At 34.5% G+C, this 17,831-nt stretch overlaps 1 protein-coding gene across 10 annotated transcripts in view; it reads left to right on the forward strand.

Annotated features, from left to right (window-relative positions):
- Nucleotides 1-17,831, forward strand: part of PRPF40A (pre-mRNA processing factor 40 homolog A) — a 51,869-nt gene that overhangs the window by 30,577 nt on the left and 3,461 nt on the right. For 3 of the 10 annotated variants that reach the window (XM_013004980.3, XM_030887938.2, XM_045298563.1), the window contains exons 6-21: nt 2,073-2,183; nt 4,390-4,510; nt 4,736-4,789; nt 5,889-5,913; nt 6,549-6,920; nt 9,015-9,123; nt 9,595-9,659; nt 9,921-10,085; nt 10,562-10,670; nt 11,934-12,084; nt 13,287-13,420; nt 13,989-14,103; nt 14,270-14,373; nt 14,475-14,591; nt 14,928-15,065; nt 15,305-15,400. In XM_013004980.3, the coding sequence (XP_012860434.1) occupies nt 2,073-2,183; nt 4,390-4,510; nt 4,736-4,789; nt 5,889-5,913; nt 6,549-6,920; nt 9,015-9,123; nt 9,595-9,659; nt 9,921-10,085; nt 10,562-10,670; nt 11,934-12,084; nt 13,287-13,420; nt 13,989-14,103; nt 14,270-14,373; nt 14,475-14,591; nt 14,928-15,065; nt 15,305-15,400 (1,986 nt within the window). The remainder of the gene's footprint in view (nt 1-2,072; nt 2,184-4,389; nt 4,511-4,735; nt 4,790-5,888; nt 5,914-6,548; nt 6,921-9,014; nt 9,124-9,594; nt 9,660-9,920; nt 10,086-10,561; nt 10,671-11,933; nt 12,085-13,286; nt 13,421-13,988; nt 14,104-14,269; nt 14,374-14,474; nt 14,592-14,927; nt 15,066-15,304; nt 15,401-17,831) is intronic. The other 7 variants (XM_030887936.2, XM_030887939.2, XM_045298567.1 and 4 more) reach the window with 3 other exon arrangements.

Consider the following 17,831-nt stretch of genomic DNA (forward strand, 5'->3'; position numbering starts at 1 on the left):
AAAAGTACTGCTACTAGTGTTCCAGTTCATACATGTGCAGGTTTATTCCCAACAAGTCCTGTTTAGAATTTTCTCTGAATTGTGGATTCTTGCAGATAAATTCTCTCAGGGATACATTTGTCTTGGTTTCATTAGAGCAGTGATTCGCAACCTTCCTAATACCATGACCCTTTAATACAGTTCCTCGTGTGGTGATACCCCCCCAACCATAAAATTATTTTCATTGCTACTTCTTAACTGTCATTTTGCTACTGTTATGAATTGGGCGACCCCTGTGAAAGGGTTGTTTGACCCCCAAAAGGGTCATGACCCACAGGTTGAGAACCACTGCATTAGAGTATCTTCAAAAATACTTTTCTATGAAAACAATGACTTGCTTCCAAGAATACTTGCTGGGTCAGTTAAATTCAAGGCAGCAAGAGGTCACCTCAGAAGTTTATAGCAACTATTCCAAGTGATCAGAACACAGGTTGATCATGGGGGCTTACCAGGAAGAGGTTGTAAAGAAAATTGAAAACTGCATTGGTGAGGAAATTCTCAGGAAAGTTGCATCAAGGAATTTTTTCTCCATAATGATAATGCACTTACTCATATGTTGAGGGTAGTAAGGGCTGTCCTATGAGAATTTTATTTGGAAAAATTACCCATTCATCCTACAGCCCTAGTCTTGCCCCTTTGGGCTTATTTTTCTTTCCCAAATTCAACACTTAAAGGAACGTGTTTAGTATGAGTGGGAACTGAAGAGTACTGAGATATTAGGGAAAGGTTGGAACTAAAACAAACAACAAAAACCCTCTAAACTCATTGCCACCAAGTTGGTTTTTTATTCATAATGATCCTATAGGACAGTGTAGAACTGCCCCTGTGAGTGTCTGAAACTGACTTTTTAGGGAAGTAGAAAGCTTCATCTTTGTTCCATGGAGCTGGTGGTTTCAAACTGCTGACATTGTGTTGTTACCCACTACACCACAAAGATCTTTAGGGGGAAGGATTAGAGAGCTAGAAACACCGGTTTTAGAAGTATATAGTCAAGAAACACTAACTTCACAATTGGTTATTTTTGTTTAATAAAGGTTTCTATGTTTGCGTAGCTATATTTTCTATTATGTAGCAATATTTACTAAATTTACCATATTTTGTAGGATGTGGGAGTATATAATCAGATCAATTTTATTGCAATTTTGTATCCAGCAGGTAGGTTGTTGCTTAAATAGGATATTGTATATATTTACTATCATCCACAAATCATGGATGGCAGTCCTGCCTCTTGTATCCTCTTTCCATATGCATGCTTAATTATTTTGGGATTTTTACACACACACACAATCATGGTCTGAGCAGTATTCTCTTAACATAACTTGATAAATGAAGAATAACTTGTTTCTTAATCACTTCGTAGAATGACGAAAAATTGAAGTGTGAATCAAAGAGTGCAGGATTCTTTAAGGAAGAACTCACTGCCATTGGGTCTATTGGGACTTAGGAGAATTGCCTACTGTGGGATTCTGATGCTTTAAGCCTTTTATGAGAGCAGAAAGCCACTGCTGTCTCCTATGGACTGGCTAGTGGGTTCAAGCTGCTGATCTATGCCACCAGGCTTCCTCTTAGAGAGATGCTAGCATCAAGAAGTTTCTAGATGTAAATAAAGGATGAGTTTAGGAAAGATAGCTTCACATTTTGGTAATTTTTGTAGCAATACTTTTAAAATTTGCCCTCGTATATGAGTGTTTGTAATGCTTCCAGTTCCTAAAAAACAAAGATAATTTTTAAAGATTGATCATGAAAGACCATAAGGAAAATCAATTTTAATAAGAGGAAAGATATAACTTAATGTCAGAATCAACTTAAGACAGTCATCAGTAAGTAGTACAGGGCTCCATTGTAAGTTAAGGACTTACGTATTCTATTTTTCAGTTCCCTACCAACTGGGATTGAATTCTTAAAAACTAATTTTTCAAAGTATGCCTTTTATTATTTCTTTTTAGCATGTATTGTTTTGGAATAAATAATGATGCTGATATTCACTGTCGACACTCTTACACGATTTACATCTTTGTGATACTTTGTCTTAGAAATCCATGTGGACTGAACATAAATCACCTGATGGAAGGACTTACTACTACAATACTGAAACAAAGCAGTCTACTTGGGAGAAACCAGATGATCTTAAAACACCCGCTGAGGTAAAATTTTGAAGACTTGAAACCAAACCATTAATTAGGTTAGGGGACATTTTGTGGAGTCTCGGCTATCTTACATGTATTTAGTAAGTATTTGGCGACCAGCCACACTCAGCAGTTCAAGTCCACCAGCTGCTCTTTGGGAGAAAAAATAGGTGCTCCTGTAAAGATTTATATCCTAGGAAAAACCTACATGGTTGCTATTAGGCAGGAATTCATTCACTGTCCATGTATTGATTTCACTCTCCAAGGCGCATTGCTGCTTACATACCAGAAGAGGGTGCTATAAAGGTATTCAGAAGGGAAGAAGGGTAATGCAGCCACAGGTCAGCTAGAACAGTAAGTATGTCTACCTGCTATAGACATACTGATATTATTTACTGATTTATTTCTCCAGATCAATAACCCTGTTGGATGTAAGCAATTTGAGAAAAGTCATGTAATATGTCAGGAGACTCACTCGCTCGTCTTTTTAAATTCATATTTGAATTTCCCCCCCCCCCCCCTTTTTATAGCAAAACCTGGGGGATTTCAGGAGATGTTAAGCATCTACTAATTCTTTAAAATTTTTAACAGAGATGAAATGACATAACCTACAAATATTTTGTTCGCTTGGAGGCATATATTAATGTCTACTTCTTTGCTGAAATGCCCTTCCCCTGAAGTATGTATATTTCATTATATGTTGCAAATTTTACTATTTAAAATAAACATATGTATGTGAAATTTGAAAAATAAATGAATAAATTGAGTAAGTGGTATTTCGTGAACTCGGGTGTTAAGTTACAGTTGATGTCCTCTAAGCTAAAAAAGGTATGTGTCACTTTATGTCCTTTCAAGTATTGTCTGCCTACATATATGTCTGAAGTGCCATAAGGTTGTAATAGAAGATAGCTCAATCAGAGAGGGAGTATTACAGACATTCTTGGATAAGCACTGAGATCTCTGGACCCTCACCTCTGTTCTGTCCTAGAGTGGTAGGGAGAATGAGTCCTGGCGTCCTTCCATGGGTATCTGTCCCACCCCACTCACTGTAAGCAGGGATCATGCATAGCCATCAAGGGAGATGCTCCACTTGAGCTGCTGCCCCCTTGACCCTAGTAAACCCGTACCATGATGCTTGGACCTAAGGTGGTGGCTCCTCCTGTGGTCGGTAGTGTAAGTATAATTAAGTTCACTGTTGATAGGAAGAGGAGCAGGAAAAGTGGCCAGCTTGATGGTAAATCCTGCAGAAGCAGGTAGGGCCTGGGTGTACTCTCACACTGGTTGTTGGTGTCCACTCAGGACAGATAGTGGCAGAATTAAAAGTTTGAATCTTTCACTCTGGCAGCCCAACTTGACCACTGATTGTTCTGCATGCCTCTCCTGAATTTGGTGTTCACACAACAATGTCTAATTCATATAGTGTTATATTTTATATAGAATGTATTAAAAAATAAAAACATATGTATTGTAGATGTTAAGCCATGTAAAGCTGTACTTAAAATTTGTTTTTATCTAGCCGATAGTGTGTTTGAAAAATATATATTCTTAATTAAGCTCTTTGAGAAAGAATTTTCCAGGCCATCACGCTACTGAGTACAGCAGGGGTCCTCAAACTTTTAAAACTGGGCCAGTTCACTGTCCCTCTAACCCGTTGGAGGGCCGGACTATAGTTTAAAAAAAAAACTATTAACATATTCCTATGCACACTGCACATATCTTATTTTGAAGTAAAAAAAACAAACGGGGCAAAAACACCCGGCGGGCCGGATAAATGTCCTCGGCGGGCCACAGTTTGAGGACTCTCGGAGTACAACATGCTTGGAAGGGAAGCTGGTGTTTTGAGTCTCTCTCATTACTAAAGAGAGAGACCTGAAGACAATGACATCTGATTATCCATTTTCACAATATAACATTTCCTAGATTTTCATTTTTAATATTTTTATACTGCCCTATATAGATATTCATATCTATATTATTTTTTATAAATTCATGATAACATTGTATTGGGTTATTTGTCATGAAATTGAAATGTAAGCATGACTAAATCAGACTGTTCTTTTTCCAAAATTTTCTTTTTCCTACTTGTATTGGTATTATAGAAAGTTAGTTGTGAAAAACTGGCGGTTTAATTTTTTATCTATAGTGAGGTGTAAATGGTACAAAATTCAATCATCAGTGGTGCTCAGTGTAGTACTGTTAATTGGAGGTTTTTATTTCCTTTTAGCAACTGCTATCTAAATGCCCTTGGAAGGAGTACAAATCTGACTCAGGAAAGCCTTACTATTATAATTCTCAAACAAAAGAATCCCGCTGGGCCAAACCTAAAGAACTTGAGGACCTTGAAGGTAAACGGGGTGGGTGGGACTTATTTTATGTAATGTATAAATCATTCACATTGAAATAGCTTTTCCTAAATAGGATTATATTAAGACCTTATTTTAAAAGATAAATGATTTAGAACATTTTAAATGGTGTAACAGTTTTATGGGCTCTTATTTTGATATTGCTCTAGATCTCAGTTCTATAGATTTTAAATAGATTCTTATTTGATTTGATTTCATTGAAACTAGGATACCAGAATACCATTGTTGCTGGAAGTCTTATTACAAAATCAAACCTGCATGGTGAGCTGCTTTGATAATTCATTTTCTGTCATTATCTAACCTTTTTAGAGTGAGTCAGTAATAGTCACTAACCATGATTGGATAAATCTGCAGTGAAAAACTTAATTCAAAGATTCTCTTTTCTTTAATCAGGGTTATATTGTAAGTGAGCTTGCATCTTAAATTTGGGGTGTGGGGTGTGATTGTGAGTTTCTTGTCTTTGGAAAATTGAACAAGGACTTCACCTACAACAGCTTGAATATTCTGTGTTGGTGCACAATAATATGGGTTTCAGCGCCATTTGGGGTAGTAGATAGTGAAGAGCCTTTAATCTTGATGAGTTTACATTTTCTAATGTGGGCCGACTGTATATTTTATTATAACAGTATTAAATCACTCTGATATGTTTGTTACCAAAGAATATAATGTCTCACAGATGGAGAATCTTTCATCATCCTCAACTACTCAGAATACAAATTCTAGCTAATCTAACGCCCGGGCGTTGCCATCAAAGCATTAATTGTAGAAAGCATTGAGAATTTGGTTCTTCTACTTTTATTTTTAATAATGGAATCTATTGTTACAAACTATACCAAATTCTAGGATAATGAGGATATGAAATAGATGTGAAATGGTATCTTACAGGAAGGAAAGGATTATAAGCATCAAGCTCATTTTTGTGTAATCCTACTACAAATACTTGGTTTGCATAATTTTCTGCCGGTGCTAGTTTAGTGTTTGAATTTCATAATGGGATTTAAGATAAAAATAAGACTAGTTTTCTCCCTGGAGAAAATGTATTTTATTCCTGAATTATACTGTTTTTTTCATGGATTTTTGCAGTAGCCAACAATTTTAGGAAAATAGTGGTGTGGAGAAAGCTAGGAAACTAGTGGTGTGGAGAAAGCTTTCTAATAATAACTGCTTTTGTCTAAATTTATTTCCATTCTTTAATTGCTGCCCTGGAACTTTGGAGCAGACATATATTCTCAAAGAGTGATTGTTTTTTAGTACTGTAAAATAAACTCTTATCGTTTGATTCTTTTCTTTTATGGTTTAATTTCAATTATTGTATTTAAAAGTATTTAATAGGATGACTTCTACTTTTTTTCTTTAATAGCGATGATCAAAGCCGAAGAAAACAGGTAAGCATCTTTTTTGTACATCAATATTGATTGAAAACCTGAGTCCTGAAACATCCTTGTTCTGGCTGTCTATTTGCTCTATATTATAGCATTTAACATGTTAATTTTTCTCTTCGCTGTTTTGTTGGGGCTGGGGTATTTGTAGGAGAGAGTTGCTTAATCAAGATATTTTAATGATGCCTTACTAGATAATAATTTGTCTTGTATTTCTCAATAATTCAAAATTTTTCCAAGCCCTCAATTTGAGTTGAAATAATTTGAGAAAGGTTACAGTACATTATCTGCATGTTATTCTTTTATTTTAGCTTTTATTTTCATGTGGGAAATGGAGATAATTAAGTTTGTGATACAGGTTAATTTTTATGGTGTAATATAATCTGAGTTTTGTAAATGAAGATGATATTTTGTACTTTTGGAAGTGTAGACTCTTACCAGAGACCCTGTATCATGCAGTATCAGTGTTTGCTAAATTAGTAGAGTAATATAATCTTACTCTAATTATAATTGAAAGGACTAATAGCTTGACAGTACTGTCTTTTTTGCCTCCATAGTCATTTCCCTTTATTGGTTTTATGACAATTAAATAAGTAACTTTGATTACTAGTGAAATACCAATGTTCTTTTTTCATTTATAGTAAGCAAGAAGAGTCCACTACCACCTCAACAGCCCCAGTTCCTACAACAGAAATTCCAACTACAATGAGCACTATGGCTGCTGCAGAAGCTGCAGCTGCAGTTGTTGCAGCAGCTGCTGCAGCTGCCGCTGCCGCTGCTGCAGCCAATGCCAGTGCTTCCACTTCTACTGCTAATACTGTCAGTGGGACTGTTCCAGTTGTTCCTGAACCTGAAGTTACTTCCATTGTTGCCACTGTTGTAGATAATGAAAACACAGTAACTATTTCCACTGAAGAACAAGCACAGCTTACTAGCAGCACTGCTGTTCAAGAGCAAAGTGTTGAAATATCCAGTAATACTGAAGAAGCATCTAAGCAGGAAACTGTAGCTGAGTAAGTTTAGTAACTTGTGTACTAAAAATCGGTGTCAACATAGAGCTAGTGAACACTAACAGCTTAAAAAATTTTTTGTGAATCAGAACACAAACCTTCGGATAATGTATCATTTTTAAATTTGAAATATGTTGGGTTCAGCCACCAAACTCCTGGCAAAACTAATGAACCAAAGTTTTAGGAAAAGATTGTGGTAGAGAGAAGTGATTTAGGCAACAAATTCTAAGAGATGACCCAAAACTATATAATCAAGATTCATAATGTTTAAGGTAAAATTTATGTAAAAGCAATGACAAACTATCAAATTTTAATACAGACAGGAGATTGCTGTGTCTTTTTTGGTAGTAAGACAATACTGTGAAGTGCAGGAGTTGGTTATTGAGAAAACAATAGCTGTGAAAGTTAAAGAAACTCTGCCAAGTTGAGTACTAAATGATTTTTATTTCTTTAATAGTTATTTGTGCTTCCTGGTTGTTAGTCTCCTGCAAATCAATAAGAGAAGTGTACCAACAGCTCTGTAGAAAAATATATTAAGGGTATAAGAGGAAATTAACCCAAAAGGGGGAAAAGTCCAGTATGTATCCATAAAGTTATGTCATCATCATAAAAACAAATTAAAATTTGAACATTTTTTTCTATCATTTGAGCAAAAATCAAATAGACAAAAATAAAGATACTTGTAGAATTTTTTTAATATGGCAAAATAGCTGCATCTGTCAAAGTTTGTATAGTTCACATTTGTCGTGTGCCACAGGAGGAGCTTTGGTGGTTAGTGGTGATGCGTTGGGCTGCAAGTGTTAACGCCTTAACTCACAAAGGCAGTTCTGCTCTGTCCTGCAGGGTCTCAGTGAGTTGGCATCACCGCAATAGCAGTGAGTGTGGTTTCGGTTTTGGATGTAAAATGTGTGGTTGAGATGCGTTGTAAAGGTATTGACACCCATAAAATCATGTAAACCACATCACCTTTCCCCCACCCATCCAAAAATATGTAATTTTGTTTCTTGAAATTTACCAAAGTGAAAATCGTTTTAGCATTTTTTATTAGAAAATTTGAAAAGATTACATACTTGAAGATATGAAAAGTAGTATTCTATTTATCCTGCCCTATTTAGTGTATTAAAAACTTACAGTTACATGACATAGCTTCTACATTGACTGTAGGTGATCCATATTGATAAATGACATGAATTATTTAATCTGATATGCCATTTACATTTTAGAGTCATTGTTTTCACATCTTTATTTTTCACAATTATTTTTCATGGTTTTTCCATGAGCCTCCTGCTTTTTGTTTTATTATAGCATATTCTTATTATAATGCCCAGCTTGTTATAACAAGCTTTTCCTTTTAAAAATTTTCTCATCGTTAATAAATTTTTGAAGTCATTTGTTAGATTTAAGATTTGGCATAATTGTCAAACTGATCATAATTGATTTTGAATTTGTGGGTATAGATGTATGTCACAGTACTAAACTCTGTTGTAGGAGCAGGAAGTTAGCCATAAAGCAATATGAAAGCAAATGTATCTGGCTGTGTTCAGTTAAACTATATTTACCCAAAAAACCCACCTTGATCTTTACATGATTTTCATTTTCATCTGTCTGTAACCAAATGCTCTGACTTGTTATTTTACCATTTAAAAGTGTTACATGACAGGATAGTGGAGGTACTCTTCTAGTACTATTCAGCATTACAACAATTATAAGGTCTTAAGAAATGAACATTACAGAAACGTAGTTTTGTTTTTAAATATTTCTTATGTTTTTAGTGTTGGTGTTATTTTGAAATTTTCAGATTTAGCTTAGAACAAGTGCCTGATGTTTAATTAAAACCATTACCATCTGACAATTTTACTCATAATGATCCTATAGGACAGACTAGATAGATCTGGCCCATATGGCACCCTTTCCAAGGTTGTAAGTCTTAATTGATAAAATCATATCTTTGTCCCATGGAATGTATGATGGATCAAACTGCTGACCTTTTGGTGGGTTCATAACCACTTTGCTAGCAGGGCTTCTTAATGAGTATTAAGGCATAAGAGAGGCAGTCGTTTATTTAAATTATGAAAAAAACGTTTAAATTTCTCTCAGTTTTACTCCCAAAAAGGAAGAAGAAGAAAGCCAGCCAGCGAAAAAAACATACACTTGGAATACAAAAGAAGAGGCAAAGCAAGCTTTTAAAGAATTATTGAAAGAAAAGGTATTACATTCTGATATAATCAACACAGATGGATGTATTGAACACACTGTAGTATCTTAAAACTTGTAGTGGAAACTGAGCTAAATTTGTCTTGTTCTCTTGAAGAACGCTTTCTTTTAGTTTGATTTTACACACCAAAAAAAATGCTGTTGTGTACAAGGTACTATGCAAGTTACATCTCGGTTTTTAATATAAAAATTTTTAATTCATGATAATTGTTTTAATCAATAATTCTAAAAATAATAATCCTGCTCTATTTAAGCTTCAGTTTAAATTTTCAGTCTATTACTAGGAGATATTTTACAGAGATTTGCTTTGTTTCAATAAAAGATTATTTTTTTAGAACTTTATCAAACTCCTGCAAAGAGAAGTGCTTGATGTTTGCAGTGAGTATTATACTTTGTTCCCTGTTGCATGGCTTTTACTATATTTGTGTGAAATACTCATCTTTTTTTTTTTAATGGTTTTCAGCGGGTTCCATCCAACGCTTCATGGGAACAAGCTATGAAAATGATAATTAATGACCCACGATACAGGTAATAATTTTAACTTTATTTACTTTTTACAGTAAAGTTAACATGCTTTAGCAAATTCAAAATTGTGTAGATTTGTGTGGCTTTTAAGCTTACTAAAAGGTACTAGACAGACAGACAGACAGATAGATAGATAGGCAGATAGATAGAAACAGAAATCCTCTATTAACTAAACTTTATGTGCAGAAACTATTGTTTTTTAAAAAACACTAACTTTGTGTTATCCTGCCAACCTTTACTCTAAAACCATATTTTTCTCTTTAGTGCTTTAGCAAAGCTGAGTGAAAAAAAACAAGCCTTTAATGCTTATAAAGTGCAGACTGAGAAAGAAGAAAAAGAAGAAGCAAGATCAAAATACAAAGAGGCTAAAGAGTCCTTTCAGCGTTTTCTTGAAAATCATGAAAAAATGACTTCTACAACCAGATACAAGTAAAATTTTCAGTGAATATGTTGATTCTGTGCCATGCTTTTGTCCAACTACAATAGCTGATCAGAAGTAGATGCTCTCTATATAAAACTATATAATTATGAATATGGCCTTTTCTTAAGGTGTACAAGATAAATATGTAATGGAATTTAACTTGTAGAGTTAAAAGTTTATCAGGGAATGAAAGGGAAATGTAACAACCGAAGCTGATTGCTTTCAGCTTAAAGAATGGAAACTTCTTATTCATTTAATAGAAATAGGCTTTTTCAATAAATAGATCTGATACTTTAAAAACATGTTTGATTTATATTCTTAATGTTAGAGTGCTTTATATTTAAAATTGTAGATAATTCAGTGCTAAATTTTTTACAGTAACTACTTAAACTTGTTTTTCCTGTACTTTTTCCTCATCTTTCAGAATGATTCTTTCAGAAATCTTAGAGACTTGCTTCCTTATAACGTTTGAATTTTTTAACAGAAAAGCGGAGCAAATGTTTGGTGAAATGGATGTCTGGAATGCTATCTCGGAACGTGATCGTCTTGAAATCTATGAAGATGTTTTGTTCTTTCTTTCAAAAAAAGAAAAGGTATTTAGTCTCAATTATTTATGCAAAAATAAGATATTTCTTAGGACTTAGGTATAAAATGTTGACTTTTGTAGTTTAGTTTATATGCTACAACAGGTCTATTTATTTAGAAGTTAGGTTTAAATAAGGGATTTTTATTTAGTTAGATTTAGAACATTCTTAGTATAAAATTCTTTTATAATAAAGGTGGTAAAGTAGATAAATAAATAGAGGTGATAATGTAATTATCACTAGCCTGCATTTGTAGGCCACTATTTTATAACAGCTGTTCTGTTCATGTCTAGTTTTTAATATTTTGTATTAGCTTGTGTGTAAGGAATATATATGACTGCTGTTAAAAGGGGGCTTCAGAAAGTGCATCTGGGAGAATCTTCCAACTTCTAATTCCAGATGTTCCTAAAAGTTTTAAAGTTCTTTTGTATTGCTAGTGATCCTGATTGCTCTGTAGTTAAGTCTTTAGCTACTAAACAGAAGTTCAAGGTTTGATCCTCCTACCCACTTTGCAGTTTTATGTCTTAAAACTCTTGATCACAAACTTAACTTGGCATTCCTTTTCAGAGAAAAGTTTCCTGAGTGTCCCCTTCTAGTTAATACTTGTGTCTATAGCCCATAATCCAGGATAAAGTATAGATAGATAAATTACTTTAGCAACCTCTGTGGTCGGAGCCCTGGTGGCATAGTGGGAATATGTTAGGCTGCTTTCTACTCCCTTAAAGAGTTAAACCCACAAGGGCAGTCCTCCCTTGCCCCTACCCCTGTTTTACTATGAGTCTACATTGACTCTATGGAGGTGAGTTTGGTTTTTCAATTTGGGAAACTAACTTTGTCCAGCTCAACTTGATAACACCCAACAGCAATGTTATTATAAACAATTTGCACATGGCTACAAGTCACTGATAGCCTTAGCATTTACCCACTAATGCGATTTGCCCTTGGGAGCTTTGATTATATATTGCCAACTGTAACGAATCATACTGAGAAAGGGAGAGGAACCAAGTACATACATATTTTTGGTAAGTGGGTAAAGGACAAAACAAGGCATGCTTTCCAGATTCAGACTTTAGAAATGAAAATTTAAAAGTAACTATCAAGCCTAGGAGTAAGCAAGCACATTTAGCATGGCATAAATAGTGTTAATTTTTAAACTCAGTAAATAACAAGTGAAGTGTATCAATACATTAGAATGTAAAAAAGCTTTAGTAATTATAACTCTAATATCAGTCTCTTGGAACTACAAAAACTATATTCATGTTTACATTTTAGGAACAAGCAAAGCAATTGCGAAAGAGAAACTGGGAAGCCTTAAAAAATATACTTGATAACATGGCTAATGTAACATACTCTACTACTTGGTCTGAAGCTCAGCAATATCTGATGGATAATCCAACTTTTGCAGAAGATGAGGAGTTACAGAGTAAGAATAATAACGAAATAGAGAACCAGTTTTAAACAGAGTTCTTCAGCTGTAGTGAATGAATCCTACTTTGTATATGAGCTACTTGGTTCAGTTTGGTAGGGAGTTGTCATTTCTGGAAATGTATTGTGTTTCCATCTTTTACTCAGGACAAAATATTTTTCCAGAAATGTGGTTTGTTTCATTTGATGATTATTGAAATTGTTTATCATTTCTGTCAAGCCTGAAATAGATGCTTTACCGTTTGTGTTTAGCTTGTTAAGAACCAAGTCAGAAAAGAAAGGAGAGAGAAAAAAACCCAAGTCAGTGTCTATGTTTACTCACACTGTCTTCTCAAAGAGCCCTGGTGACACTCTCGGGTAAGCTTTGGACTACTGACAGCAAGGTTGGCAGTTCAAACCCACCAGCTTCTTCACGGGAAATAGGTAGAGGCCCCAGTGATGCCTACTAGTTACATGTTGGGCTGCTAACCACAACATCAGTAGTTCAAAACCACCATCTGGTCTTCAAAAGAAAGATGAGGCTTTCTGCCCCTGTAAAGTGTTGACTGTCTCCAAAACCTACAGGGGCAGGTTAGTTCTATCCTGTCCTGTAGGGTTGCTTTGAGTCATTGACTTGGGTGACAGTGAGTTTATCTACTTCTGTAAAGCGGTACAGCCATAGGGTCACTATAAATTATAATCAATTTGATAGCACGGGGGAAGGTTTGTGTTTTCTGTCTTCATGACTGTAATGAGGGATTTTCAGGAAGCAAAATAAAAAATTACAGTAGACTGCAAAACATAGTCTTTTTTCTGGTCTGTTATTTCTGTTTAGAAATTAAAGGCCTTTTGCTTTCCCTTGTTAAAATCTTGCTTTGATAGATTAGAGATAATAATTTAGAAATTGTTTAGACATTTAAAGAGCTTCTTGGGTAATTCTGATATTGCTGGCAGGGTTCTTGGTGTATTGTTTTTTCTCCCTGAAAACTATTATATTGTGTGCATGTCCTTTGCTTCATCATGGGTGTCAGAGCCTCTTGTAATGAGTCGATGTAAACTAATCCTTAAAACTTACTAGATATATTTAGAGTTGTATTTAGAGTAAGTCTCCTTGAAAAGTGAAAAGAGTTTTATAAGGAGCTATTGCAAATAGTCTGTGCTTTTCTTACTGATCATTGAAGTTTATCTTAAAAACAAAAAATCCCCCAAAACCCAATTTAGACATGGACAAAGAAGATGCATTAATTTGCTTTGAAGAACACATCCGTGCTTTAGAAAAGGAAGAAGAAGAAGAAAAACAAAAGAGTTTGCTGAGGGAGAGACGACGACAGCGTAAAAATAGGGAATCTTTTCAGGTAGTAGAAAATCTCCTGTCTTTTTTTTTTTTTTTAAGTCTTGTTTTTTAATATGTTTACTAGACCTTTCTGTAAATTACTTTAAATCCCCCTTCCCTCATTTCTTGACCTTGACTTTGTGGACGATCCATACATGTATACCTTAAGTAATATAATTAGTTATGAATTCACTAGGAGAACAGTCATTTAAGCAGGGGAACCTAGAAAACTGTAGCAAATATTGGCAATTAAGGTGAGCATTACTAGATAACAGTTTCACTTGGGAGAGAAAACATGATAGAATACTGTGAACAAGACTTGTCATTAGTAGTCGAGGCTGAAGTATAGTTTGGGACTGGATCATAAATGCTTAAACATCATACTTCAGGAACTGGGTTACATGCTTGCTTTGAATTTCAGCCTTACGTCTGTTGGTCTTTCATCCTAAGGAACAGGAAGCACACCTAAATGTGTTTTGAATAACATGAGTAGAAGAGCTTTAAGTGTTGCTAAATTTTTACTTTGTATTTTATGTTTGTTAGTATTTCTAATGTACTTAAAGATGGTTTTTAAAACATGGCTTTTTCAGGTATTTTTAGATGAATTGCATGAACATGGACAACTACATTCTATGTCATCTTGGATGGAATTGTATCCAACTATTAGTTCTGACATTAGATTCACTAATATGCTTGGTCAGCCTGGTGAGATTCTTTTCCTTCCTAATTTTACAGCTAGGGTAGTAGTTGAATGGGCCAATTGGAAGGAGTAGTATTGAAGGGAGGAGAGGGACTTTTGTGTTTTATTTTTGGTTTATAAACAAAAAGTAATCGCAGCTCTTTGGTTAGAGCTAGCTTTTGACTTCTTTAGTTTTTTCATTAGGATCAACTGCACTTGATCTTTTCAAGTTTTATGTTGAGGATCTTAAAGCACGTTATCATGATGAGAAGAAGATAATAAAAGACATCCTAAAGGTAAATAAACAGTTGCTGCCACTTACGTTATACTTTAAAGATTGGTAACTGCTTATTTGATAGAGGCTTCATTTTAATATGTTAACATTTCCGTTGTTTAGGATAAAGGATTTATAGTTGAAGTAAATACTACATTTGAAGACTTCGTGGCTGTTATCAGTTCAACTAAAAGGTCAACCACTTTAGATGCTGGAAATATTAAACTGGCTTTCAATAGTGTAAGTTAGTCTCTTAACTATAGTACTATAATCGTTGTAAATAGTATAGATTCTTATATAGTAAGTATAAAAAAATGTCAACTTGTCTATTGTTAGAATAAAGAAATGTGAGTAGAGTTTTACTGAGTTGTACAGAATAAGCTAAAAGAAAGCAATATAAGGTAAGCTTCCTTTGCTCATACTAACTAGTGTTATAAATGGATTGGCCTGTAACTTTTTTTTTTTTTGGCCTGTAACTTTTAAATGGTATGAGAATACGTTTTAATTCTGAATGGTAACTTCAAGAGGAATTAAAATTGTACAATTGAAACTGATTAAATACAATTTTCCCACAAGTTACTAGAAAAGGCGGAAGCCCGTGAGCGTGAAAGAGAAAAGGAAGAGGCTCGGAAGATGAAGAGAAAAGAATCTGCCTTTAAGAGTATGTTGAAGCAGGCTGCTCCTCCAATCGAACTGGATGCCGTCTGGGAAGATGTATGCACACTTTTCAGTTTCCTGTCCTGATGGTATTCTATTCCATTGAGAATGTACTTCATTTCCCATTGTATCACTCTCCTCGCTTGACATCCACCCCTCATAAAAAAGCTAATACTGTTACTTAGACTATATTTTAAAGGATTCTGTCTTTAGTAGTACTTTGGACTATTATAATTCTTTTTAGACGTGTTTGTTATACTTTTCTTGGTACTCTGATTCCTTTCTGAATTTTCCAGATACGAGAGAGATTTGTAAAAGAGCCAGCATTTGAGGACATAACACTTGAGTCTGAAAGAAAGCGAATATTTAAAGATTTTATGCATGTGCTTGAGGTAAATTTAATATTCTCTTAACTGGTAGGTGTGCTAAAAATATAGAGTATAAAAAATGGAAGGATATAGATTTATTTTCTTTTATATGAATGTAGTTACTTGATCTATTTTTTTCCACATGAAAGCTACAGTTGACTCTTAAACTGCATGGTTTGAATTACGCCCATCCACTTAAACATGTCGGTTTTATTTTAATACCATGTTATGCGAGTTATCTCCTTGTGAGTAGTTTGTGTCTTTCATACATTGCTAATCACTGCAGCAATGTTGGTTGGCAGCTGTTTCACGAGAGTCCCACCCAAGGCCTGTTGTAACAGAAACACGGGTTTGAGAAATGGTCGCTGCAGCTAGGCCACCAGGCACAGAAACTTGCCGGTAGCTTTGTGAAATGCCATTGTTTTAAAATCATTTTATTGGCTCGTACTGCTCTTATCACAATCCTTAACTTACATCCATTATGTCATTCACATTTGTAGATTTGTTGCCACCATTTCAAAAGGTTTTCTTTTTACTTGAGCCCTTGGTATAGATAGCTCATTTCACCCCCCTGTGAAATACCATTTATCTCATGGAAAATACAGCTTTTATGTGGGGGTAGTATGTAATGCAAGTGACTAGTTTCAGAAAATAAACAGAAATAAGGAATTTTAAAATGGTGATTTTTCCATGGACTTTTTGTAGCTCTCTAGTTACAATCAACTTTGTTATCAGCAAAGTTTTTGGCCAGCAGTAGGCTATTAGTTAAGTCAAAAGTTACATGTGGGTTTTCGACAGCCCCTGCATTGCTCAAGGGTAGCTGTACTTTTAAGTGGAATAAACTATAAACTTGGGCTGAAGTACAAATGTTTATTTGTAGAGACTCTTCACGTCTGTTTCATATATATAATTTGTTTATTTTTTCCCCGGTATCCTAAATAGGGCCTTAGAACATAGATAGTGTGTACTCAATACTTTTTATTCCATAAATGAATGATTGCATGAGTGAATGTGATCTAGCGATTGTTTTCTAATGTGTGCCCTTCGATACATTTTCCTTATCATATGCTCTTCAGAAAACAAAATTTTCAAGCTTTTAATGAAGGCCTCCTTTGCTACTGATAACAAACTGCACATTCTTTTGCAAAACCACAAATTTCCTATACAATTTTTATTCTTTTACAGGCAGAGCAAGACACTTCCAAAATGCAGTTCAATAAAACAGCCAATTAATATTTTGAATTATAAAGGCATTTTGGAGTGAACGTAGAAGTGTTCTTTTGGAAAGAGCTAGGAACTAAATTCCAGGATCACGTTTTACTGCTTGGTCTTAGAAACCCAGACTCCAGAGAATCATAACTTAGCTTACTATCATGAGCTATAAGCCAATTGCCTAGAATGTTTTTTATATTTATCAAAAGTTCTAGAAGTTTATAAAGTTAGCTAGCTAGCATGAAATTATAGTCTAGTAAATCAATTAGACCGAAATCTTCTTGTAAATAACTTTTTTTTCAGATTATAGAAATAATTATGTAGCCCAGAAGTGGTTATGAAATAATAATAGAATAAGTTAAAATAAATAATGAATGTTTTAATTAGGTGCTTGTATATAAATAAACTGAACGGAATAATGTTTGATGCCTTTGTGGGCCAGGTACTATTTTCTTTGGTGGTCTAGTACATATATGAACTTAATCTTCACAATGATCCCATGTGGTTAACAGATAGAGAAATAAAGTTTAACAACTTACAGAGAAGATATTTCAACTCAGGCTATTTGACTCTTATGACTAAGGCATTTTAACTTTTTGATTCTATAGTTAATGCTTTGTAATAAGTATTCTATGCTTTCAGTTTTATACAAACTGGAAACTCATACACAATTGATATAATTAATATTGCATAGTAATTGAACACAGCAGATCCCTTCACTGGTTAGTCGCTATATTGATCATTTAATTGTTCTTCATTAATACCAAAGTTGACCACAGTTTTCTGTTACATATACCCATGTTGTTGCCCTTTTTGTCTGGTCCTATTGACCAGTACTTTATCATGTCCATCACCTGAGAGCTTGTAACAAATAGAATTGGCACAAAGTGTAAAATGAGAATCTTCATTTTAACAATTCCCAAGTATTAAAATGCATGTTAATTTTAAGGAGCTCAGCTCTAGGTGTAGGGTCTTAATATTCCCTTACTTGAAAGAGTTTCAACTAGATTCTCTCATGATGTGTGTTAGAAGGTAAAATTAGTAAAGAAGTAAATGCACTTTTAAAATGGTGGCTTAGGGAAGGGATGCTAAGCATATAATCTGGGCATTCTGATGAGGAAGGATGTTGAAGGATGTGAGAAGGCGCATTGGCTAGGCTGCCATGCCTTCTCAGTCAGGTTTCACCACGGTTACTTCGGAGTTTATTTTTACAGCCACAGATCTCTTTCGTACTCTTAGTGCA

The sequence above is a fragment of the Echinops telfairi genome, unplaced genomic scaffold (genome assembly GCF_000313985.2).
Source record: "Echinops telfairi isolate 266 unplaced genomic scaffold, ASM31398v2 ScPeMD7_4;HRSCAF=17, whole genome shotgun sequence".
NCBI lineage: Eukaryota > Metazoa > Chordata > Mammalia > Afrosoricida > Tenrecidae > Echinops > Echinops telfairi.